The sequence below is a fragment of the Petaurus breviceps genome, unplaced genomic scaffold (genome assembly GCF_028583685.1).
Source record: "Petaurus breviceps papuanus isolate PSGF00001 unplaced genomic scaffold, PetGlider_PUasm1.0 188, whole genome shotgun sequence".
Classification (NCBI taxonomy): domain Eukaryota; kingdom Metazoa; phylum Chordata; class Mammalia; order Diprotodontia; family Petauridae; genus Petaurus; species Petaurus breviceps.
In genome coordinates, this window is record NW_027185804.1 from 35,920,430 (window position 1) to 35,930,692 (window position 10,263).

Consider the following 10,263-nt stretch of genomic DNA (forward strand, 5'->3'; position numbering starts at 1 on the left):
GGGGGGGGGCAGGGGCTGGTGCTCCTGGTGAGGCCCTGGTGGAGGCAAGGAGATGGGGAGCAGGAGAATGGTGGCATAGGGCGGGGATTGACACCATTTATAAATTAGAGAAGGTCATTTTCTTTTTAATCTCTTACCTTGTAAAAGTGCAAAAAGTACAATAACCCCAAATACCCTTCCATTTGGGAAACTTGACAGAGAAGTTGTGTCCTGTATGTCTTGGGCATGTGTGACTGTGTGAGTGTGTGCGTGTGAGTGTGTGAGTGTGTGTGTGTGTGTGTGTGTGTGTGTGGCATTTGTAAACATTGTTAACCATCCACAGAGCGCCCCAGCTTCCGTGGGCTGGGGGCACCTTCCCCCGCCTCATCCCCTCCATTCCCTAGTGACGTCCTGCGGGGACGTAGTGCAAATTTCTGAGAGAAAAGAGAAAAGTGAGGGGGTGGGAAGGGCGCGAAGACGGGTCTGGGGAAGGAGAGGGGATAAGGCAACAGTTAAAAATGGTCCTCCTGGTCCGAGCCCACGCCCCGCTCCCTCCCCTCGTCCCGTGGTCCCCAGCGTCGTCCGGCGGTCACAAGAAAGGGTGGAAGTCCCGCTCTTCAACCAGGCTGACGGACAGGTTCTTGAGCTCCTGCTCCGAGGCGGCCACCTTGTAGCCCAGCTGGGCCAGCACCTGCTGACAGGCGTTCTGGGTGAAAGCCACGATGTCGTAGGAGAGCCGGAAGCGCCACTTCTCGGCCGTGGCTGCCGAGTTGCGCACCGTGCCGTACTTGTGCTTGGAGGACGAGCGGTCCCCACGCGTGTTGTTGTGAATCCAGCGTTCCACGTGGCTGTCCAGGGGGATGCCCAGGAACCCGTAGATCTCCTCTGTCTTCTTCATGGGGTTCCGGGCCAGGTCCTCGTACCGCACCAGCATGTATTTGCCCTTGAGCCAAGGAGGCCGGGTCAAGCCCGTGGACACCGAGTTCCAGAAGTCCTCGCAGACTGTGGTCAGCTGGGTCACGTCCAGATTGTAGGGCTTCCTCCCGGTGCCGTCCCAGATCCGCCACAGCCGGTAAGTGTCCCGGAAGGTTTCGCTGCGGGAGGCCAGGATGCCCCGAGGATCTCGGACCAGCTGGATGACCTTGAGGTTAAGCCTGGGGTCCTCCACAAGGGCCCGCAGGTCGTTGACCTCAGGGACCCTCACCGTCTTGATGGCCACGTGGCTCCGCTCGCGGCAGGCCTCCGCGGCCAAAGTCAGGTTGAGGAGGCCGCACTTGCGCACACAGTCTCCCTCCTCGAGGTTCGAGTCTACCGGGCCTTGAGCCTCACACACCGGGGGCGAGCAGAGAGCCTTGCTGGCTCCCCGGCGGAAGATCCTGTCCGTGGTGTGATTGACGGGAGGAGGTTTGATGTAGTTCTCCAAAAAGTAGAGGTCACAGTCGTAGAGACTGCGCAGCAGGTCGCGGCTGGCGCCCAGCATGACCCGTCTGTCCGTGGGGCTCTTGCCCTGTGTGAAGCGGGGGAGGAGGGTATACTGGACGTGGTAGAGGGGCTCAAAAAGGTAGAAGAAGTCCAGGTGCTGGTTGAAGAGCTGGCCCACGAAGGAGGAGCCGCTCCGCGTGGTGGCCAGGATGAGGATGTGGGTCTTCCTCGAGAGGTTGTAGCCGAAGGTGGGGCTCTCCTCGCATAAGCGCTCGGCCATCTCAGCCTCCCCGGGGCCGGGGCTACAGTTCACGGGGCTGGGCATTGGGCAGGTGTGGAAGGACTTGGCGGTGAAGGTACGGATGGCCGTGTACTGGATAGCAATGGAGGCCAAGGCAAGGAGGAGGACAGCCTTCCAGGAGCATTGCATGACTGGACACCTTCATAGGGATGCTTCTCCACCGGCTCGGGATCTGGGAACACGCAGAGGCAGAAGTCAGAACAGGAGCCGTAGAGGAGAAGAGGGGGAGGGGCCCGGCACGGGACCGAGAATGCCGGGGAAGCATTTGGGACACCTTAAATACTAGTCATTCTTATCATCAGTCAGCGTCAGCAGACCCGAGAGCCTTCTTATCTTCCAGACATCCCCTGTTTCCTAGCACGCCCGCATCCCTTCCTCCTTTCCCTAGATCCCCGAGCGTTCAAGAGGCTTGGGTTGGTCAAGAGGGCTTGGTTCAAAACCTAGACTCTGACAGTTTGGGAAATGTCATTGCATTTCTCTGGGCCTCAGTTTCCTCGTCTGTAAAATGAGATTAGAGTAGATGACTTCTCAGTCCCTTCTAACAAAAGTGACCTTGTGGAAAGAATACTAAATTACGGAGCCACAGACCAGGGTTCGAATCTCAAATCTGACGCTCTCTGTGACCCTGATATGAATCACTTTTCTTGAAACCTTGGTAATGATAATAATAGTACCAAGTTCAGAGGGTTGTTGAGAGGAAAGCACTTTGGTAACCAGGGAAACTGGTCCTAGAACCCTGAGGGTTCTAGCAGTCTATGAAATAGGAAAGCAGAAGGGAAAAGGGGCTACAGGAAGCAATTCACTATCCCCTTTCTGCGGACAGCCCCCTTTGGCATTTATCCTACAGTTCCCTACTGCCCGGCAGGAAAAGGAAACGGGAAAGGTGGTGTGGGGCCAGGGATCGGAACCTATGAGATAAACCCGCACATCCTTAACAGGGAGGGGGGCCAGCGGCCCAAAGCCCTGGATGGGGCCCTTGAACCTGTATCCCGCCACCACCTCCACCTCCATCAACAGAGGCGGCCACTGCTGCTTACCGGAGGGGCTACTGGGAAGCGTGGGAGGCCACAGCTGCCCCCGAGGGAACCTCCTTCTTGATACCAGGGTCCCAGGCTCAGTGGCTGGTTAAGTCCATGCGGATGCCCTGTTGAGGGGCAGGGACGGGGGAGGAGAGAGAGGAAGATGGCAATGCTTCTTACTGTTATTCATAACAACAACAAACATAATTTTTATCCAATTACAAAAACCAGTCATTTTATCTGCCTGTCTTAACCTATAGAATATTGGAGAGAAATTAACAATAGCAGGAGAGTGAATTATCCAAAGACTATCTGAGCTCTATTAAAAAGGTGAGAATGAGATTTAGCACTAATAACAATGGCAACTGCACCTTCTCCCCATTACCCAGAGTGATCACTTTATCACCTGCACAGTAGAGTACTAAAGAGAGCTACAGCAGAGGAGCATCTTGTCCCAAGACTGAATGTCGAAATGAGAAGAAGAAAATAACGATAGCTGGAATTTAGAGAAGTGCTTGAAGGCTTGCGACTGCTTTATAAATATGATCTGATTTGATCCCCACAACCCTACAAGAGGTACTATTATTATCCCCATTCTACAGGTGAGGAAACTGAGGTAGACAGGTTAACTGACTTGTCCCATTGCAGAATAGGCACTCATTTGCATTAGTAGAGGGAGTTTCCTTACCAGGAATTTCCCAAACCAACAAAATCAGGTCTTGGAATGAAAAAATAAATAAAGACCCTTCCCCAAAACAAACCCCCAAACCCACAACTGTTGTTTTCATTTCAGAGATAATTTTAAGTGTACAGCTTATATTATAGGGTATCCTGTATTTAGTACATGTCAAGAAATGTGACATTAGGATGGTTCTGTTTCCCACCACCACCAATTTTGACCCCTTTGCTCCTCCAAGACTGCACTCGATGTTCATTTTAACACGATTTCACCAGGACACAGAGCAGTGCACTGTGAAGACCACAGAACCTAGACCTCCAAAGGCCTAAAATCAAGGTCTAGCTTTGATACTTTGCTGGTTCTGTTACTGTAAGCAAGTCACTCTATACTGTAAGCCTCAGTGTTCTCATCAGTAAGAAGAAGATAATACTTGCACTAACTACCTTAGAAAGCTCTTTGTAAATATGACATAAAGGAATTATTATTCTCATCTCATCTTTTTATTGGTGGAGCCTGAATATTATTATCATTATTATTATGCCCAATGGTTAGAGCAGTGGACCTGGAGTCAGAAAGACCTGAGTCCAAAGCCTGCCTAAGACACTTATTAAGCTGGGGAGTAAGTCAACTAGCCTCCATAGGTCTCAGTTTCTTCATCTGAAAAATCTGATAATCCTCTCCAAGACATCTATGATCCTATGAAACTGAGATCCAGAGTTGAATGACCTGCCTGAGGTCAGTTATACAAATATCAAAAGGCAGAGCTAGGATTCAGACTTAGCCAAATCTAACAAGATGAAATTTAACAGGATTAAATGCGAAGTCTTATACTTGGGTTCAAAAAATCAATTGCCCAAGTACTTGGGCCTCAGTTTCCCTGACAATAAAATGAGAGGGTTGATCTGGATGATCTCTCAGATTCCTAGTCTAGCTAAATCAATATTCTCTCTCCTTCCCCCCCAAATTCACATAAATCATACTTGAAGGCACTTCCCCCTTATCACTCAGCCTCTCAAAAATCCTTCTTTACCTTGAAGTGCCTCAAGTGCCATCACCTCGGTCCTTGCAAGTTGTTCCTGTGTTCTACCTCCCCAGATTTCCTCGTATTTACTTATGTCATGTTGCATCCCCATTGTCACATGCCATACCTTGCACAAAGCAGTAAATCCATCAGCAAATATTTATTGAGTGCCCACTATGTTCCAGGCCCTGTGCCAAGTGCTGATGATACAAAAAGAGGCAAAAGACAATCTCTTCCCTCAAGGACTCACCGTCTAATCGGTTAGCACTGTATTGACCTGAACTGAATTTTTATACAACATATGTTGCTAGTTCCCTACAAGGGAATTAACAAGACTGCCCCCTTTAAAAAGCCAACTTGCTAAGTGGTCCCATGTAGCTGGAAGTCTTTTAACTGAAATCCGCAGGAAGTAGAATGGCCTTAGAACAAGTCAGCCAAGAGGTAGCTTGCCAACATGCAAACAGCGATGTGCAAACAAGATATCCAGGCTATGCTGGAGATAATCAGCAGAGAGAAGGTATTAGCATTAACAAGGATGAGGAAAGGCTTCTTGGAGAGGGTGGTATTTGAGCTGGGACCCAAAGAGGTAGGGATAAGGAGGGAGAGAGCTTCACATATGGGAAACAGTCAGTGAAGATAACCAAAAGGAATCAGGAGATGGTCTGTCTTGTGCAAGGCACAGTAAGAAGCCCAGTGTCTCACTGGATCTCAAAAAGACAAGATACATTTCCTGGATTGGTTTTCTTTTCTTCTGGAGCATCTCGTGGGACTGTTTGAGACAATTTTTGATGATTGATAAATTCTAATTATTTTTATATTTTCCTTTATGTGACAACAATAATTCATATTTCTGCAAGGTTTTCAGGTTTATAGGGCACCTTCTTTGCAATGACACTGTAGGTTAGGGAGTGAAATTTTTCTGATCTTCATTTTATAGAAGAGGAAATTGGGGGAAGTGCCTTACTCATGATCCCACCAATATTGTTAGAGCTGGAATTTGAACTCAGGTCCTCCATGTTCACTGGACCTCAGCCACCCACAGGAGGGACATGTTGGAAATCACTATCAACCAAAACAGCTCTTCCTCCAAAATGCTGAACTCTTGAAGTCCTCCTCTCTGACACAATCTCTTGTCCTTCTCCCTCTCCCACTGCCTCACCCCTCCTAGATCCACTTTTTGCCCTCTTTATCAGCAGTTCCAGGAGCCCCCTTTCACAGTTCCATCTATAAAGTTTTGGGGGTGACCCAGGAAAGCCAATGATGGGAAGAGACAGCCTCTTTTGGAAATCCTCTAGGCTCCCCTGTGAACCAGGCTGGTGCTTGGCTTGACTTATTAATCAGGCAGATCTTCCTGAAAGCCAAGTGTCCTGAAGGTTGGATTACTAAGGACTCCAAATGTTGCCTACAGTTGAACTTCTCTGGCCTAAATACTTTACAGGAAGAGGATGGAAGTTGGACTAGCTTAAGGGTTCTTAACCTTTTTTTAGACTCCCTTTGGGCAGTCTGGTGAAACCTATGGACTCCTGCTTAAAATGTTTTTAGATTCATAAAATACACAGAAATATAAAAGAGATCAATTATAGTGGAACAGTTATCAAAATATTAAAAAAAAAACAAGTCCATGGCCCCAAGATAGATTAACTGTAAGATTCCTTCCCACTCTAAATCCTTATTAGGGAGGACATTGCTCAGTGCACATTGGGCCAGTCCCCTGATCTCCCATCTCTTCCCTGCCCCCAGACCATGGTCAAAGGGGACATAGCCTGGCCTGCTGGACAGGGCACACTTTCAAGGCTTTTGGGCCTTGCCATCAACTCTACAATGGAACCTGAAAACCCAGCAGGACTTGGTTTCTTCCTTACAACCAAACCTTACTTTGTCTATCATTTCTTAAGAGCAGGAATTGTCTTCCAAAAGACTCACGGTGGAAAACGCTGTCCACATCCCAAGAAAGAACTATGGAGTCTGAAGGTAGATCGAAACAGACTATTTTTACTTCTTTGTTATTTTTGTTTTTGTTTTTTCCCTTTTGTCTTGAGGAGGGAGAAAAATCTGAAACCCACAATCTTACAAAAATGGATGTTGAAAACTATCTTTACATGTGATAGGAAAAACAAAAAAGGAAATGCTATTGAGAATAAAGCAAAAGAGCAGGGATTGTCTGCTTTCCTTTAGAGCAAGCACTTCGCATCCATAGTTCTGGCATAGATTAAGCACTTAATAAAATGCTTTTTTCACTTGTTTATTCATTCCAAGTAGGAAGCTGAGAGATTTCAGCTCAGTTTCCAGATGGGAACTTCAGCCAGGGCCCACAGCCATCATGGGCCGCCCCAGCCCAGGTACCCAGGGATACCCCCATGACCAGCTTGGGAAAGGGTTCTTTAGGCTGGTGGTCTGACTCCAACAGAGACGCACCATCTCGCCAGGGCAGGGTTTCTGGTGGTGTCTGCCCTTCCTGGACCCCCTTCTTGCCACCTTTGCTCAAGGCAGGAACTCTTGGCTCTTTTCATCCATTCTTTCTGGGTCCCCCCACCCCAGCTAAGCACTATTAGTCTTTCTGCTGCCCTCTGCTGGTCGCATGGCACACAGCTGCCTATGGCTCAACTGATTCCCTCCCCTAATGCTTTTGGAATTCACCCTTCAGAGGGACATGGGCTGAAGTAAGAAGCTGAGATGCCTGTTGCTGGATGCAAGGAGGGGTGCTGTAGGCACAGCCTACCAGTGTAACCTGGGTTAGTTTTGCCTTTGCCTGCTATTCAGCTCCAAGGTCCATAACACCTGAAGGGTTGGGGATTTTTTTTCCCCTTTTCCTCTTCATTTAGGCTCTCTGTTTCCTCATTTGTTAAAAAAATAAATAAATAAGGGCAGCAGAAAAAGAAAGCAGGGCTCAACCAGGGGTTCTTAATTTGTTTTGTGTAAGGGACCCCTCTGGCAGTCCAGTAAAGCCTGTGGATCCCTTCTCAGAATCGTGGTTTGGTTTGTTTGTTTTTAACTGAAAGAAATGCCAAATTTCACTTAAAGGCTGGTGAAAATAAAGATGCTATTTTCTCCTCCCAGGTTAAGAACCCATGAGATTCTTGAGACCCCTCCCAGCTCTGACACTCTCTGTTCTAAGATCCCTCCCAGCTCTGGCATTCTCTGTTCTAAGATCCCTCCCAGCTCTGACATTCTATGTCATTAAGGTCTTAAGGTTCCTTTCCAATTCTAAATCCTATGATCCAGTGCAATTACCCCCATGCTAAGAGATCTGGGCGGGCAAGTTTAATAAGCTCAGTTGTCAGTCAGAACCAGAACTCTTTACCTTTAACACCTCCCTTTCCATAAGCAGAAATGCTTCATACCCTCTTGGAGTAAGAAATGTCTCTTCTCTTAAGCTTGTGGAATCTTCCAAGAAGGAAACGGGGGACAGCCCTGCCTTGGCATGTGGGATACTCACTCGGAAGGGCCTGGCCCCAAGTCACTGACCTAGTCCAACCCCAGCCAAGCCCTGCTTTCCTCTGACTATCAACATATTTAGAATTCTAACACTCAAGCACCACGTACGGGGAGAGAAAACAAGCTACCCCTATTGGGATGAGGCCTCAGGAAAGGACTGGCTCTCTTTATTCCTTGACACCTGGGCTCTTTCTCCACTGGTGTTGCTCCCTGAGGGAAACCAGAGCAGTGACTCCAGATTACAGCTCTGGACTTTACAGACTGATTTCAACCTTCGGGATTTCTCTCTAATAATCTCTTTGGCTCACACCTCCACCCAGGCTTTCCCCTGGAAACAACAGAATGTAGTTCATGTGATTCCTGGGAAGGGCCCTGAGCTCCTAGGCAAGTATCAGGCTAACAAAGCATCAGATATAGGCAAGGTTTCATTTAATCCAAAAGAAAAGAAAAGTACCTCACAGTGGAGTCCATACGCCGTGCTAATTCATCCCTCTGGTTGGCTCCTTCTACCCCAGGGACCTCTACACTGGGACCAACCCACCCACGTCTGGGCAGCCTAAGTCTTATCTGCATTGTAGTGGCTCTACTCAAAGAAGCAGATGTCTTTTCATCTTCAATACCAATGTTCCTTTTAAAAAATGTTCCCCTACCAAATACCAAAATACATCTTCTTCTTTCAGGATTTACCAAGCATGTATTAGAAATACCTTGACTGAAACCTTCTGAACACTGGTTTCCACATCTGTAAAATGGAGCTAATGATGCCTGTTTGCCCATCCCCACCCCAGGGCTGTTGTGAGGAAAGCCCAGAAAAACAAGGGCTCTGGGGTCTTGGGGCCAGGCTGGGGGGCTGGGGGGCTTCAACTATAAATGAAAGAGAGCCCTTCCTGGAAGGAAATTGGGGTTAAGATATCCATTCCTTGGGCTCCAGAAGGGTTCCTGCCCTACCAGAGTCCCCAGTTAAATCCCAAATGCCCACAGGGTGGGCCCCATGCTGGTATCTCACTGACTTAGCAGGTGGCTAGCCCCCAGCAAGTCTGCTGACATGGAGCCAGGACAGCAGAGGGCCCTGGAAGGCCCATGTCCCAGTTTGGCCAAGGGCTAAACCAGCTGTTTCTCCCAACTTAAGAGATCCAGTGCTCCCCACACTTATTTCAGGGCTCTGAGGTCTTGTTTGCCCACCCGGCTCTGGGTCAGACTGGCTCTCCAAACTAGACTAGCAGGAGAAGGAAGTTTTGGAGTCTGAGATTCCTCAGAGTCTGAGACATCCTCAAAAATCTGGGTCTGGTGCCCACTTCAGCCAGTGGCAGGGGAGCATCTGCCCAGAGACCCATCTCAAAGACTCATAAAGATGCATTAGTCCCCCTTCCCCCAAGGACTCAGATAGTTCTGTGGGCTCAGGAAGCCAGCTCACAGAGGGGCCTCCCCCCATCCTCAGGGCCATGGAAAGGGCTTCCTACCACTAGAGTTTTGGAGCCGGCAACCCACATACAGCCCTTACCTGGTCAGGATCCTTTCTAGAAGAATGTCCCTGGTCCAAGGTTCCTCCCAGCTCTGAAAGTCTCTGTTCTAAGGTGCCTCTCAGCTCTCACACCCTAAGTTCTAAGGTCCCTCCCAGCTCTGACATTCCCTGGTCCAAGGTCCCTCCCAGCTCTGACCTTCTGTGTATCACTGCTGTTCCTGGACATGCACGACCAGGATCTTCTAAATGAGAGGCTTCAGGGTGCCATAGAAAGAACATTGATATGGAGAACAGAAAACCTGAGTTCAAATCACACCCTGCCACCTCCTACCTATGACACTTAAACTTTGGAGACTTCAGTTTCATCTGTAAAATGAGGAAGGGGAGAAGGGAGTTAGATTAGCTGACCCCAAAGATCCCTTGCAGATGCCTGTCTATGACCCTACTTGCTAGGACCTTGAGGAGGTCACGCCTGTTCTCTGTGCCTCAGTTTCCCCACCTGCAAAATGAGAGGCAAAGCACTGTAGTGGAGAGAGTACTTCTTAAACCCCACCTCAACATTTACTAAGTCAATGATGACCCTGGGCAAGTCAGTTTCTTCCGGTAGAATGGAGGGAGGGGCCTGAACCAGATGACTTCTAAGGCACCATTCAGTTCTGAGGGCTATGATTCCACCGCCCCAAGCCAGACCTCATCTCTGTCCCACAGAGGAGATGGGCAGGCTTTCACCCATGCTCCTGACTGGTCTGGCCAAGGCAAAACTCACTGACTTCCTGGCCACCACACAAGGTACCTCTGTGCTTGCTGGGGATGAGTCCAATGGCCTGGGGAGCAGGAGTCTGCTTAGGGACAAGGAGGAAACCCAGGCGTCCAGCCTAGAGCTGTGGGGCAGCAGGGCCCCCCCCTTCCCCCCTCCACCCTCCCCACACTCCTCCAGCCCACCCT

At 49.1% G+C, this 10,263-nt stretch overlaps 1 protein-coding gene across 1 annotated transcript in view; it reads right to left on the minus strand.

Annotated features, from left to right (window-relative positions):
• Nucleotides 1-22: 22 nt before the first annotated feature.
• CHST1 (carbohydrate sulfotransferase 1) overlaps nucleotides 23-10,263 on the minus strand; it is a 25,248-nt gene continuing 15,007 nt past the window's right edge. Inside the window, exons 2-3 of the mRNA XM_069090907.1 lie at nucleotides 2,740-2,846; nucleotides 23-1,874 (exon numbers count right to left, since the gene is read on the minus strand). Of these exons, the coding sequence (XP_068947008.1) occupies nucleotides 569-1,831 (1,263 nt within the window). The 5' untranslated portion in view covers nucleotides 1,832-1,874; nucleotides 2,740-2,846 and the 3' untranslated portion in view covers nucleotides 23-568. The remainder of the gene's footprint in view (nucleotides 1,875-2,739; nucleotides 2,847-10,263) is intronic.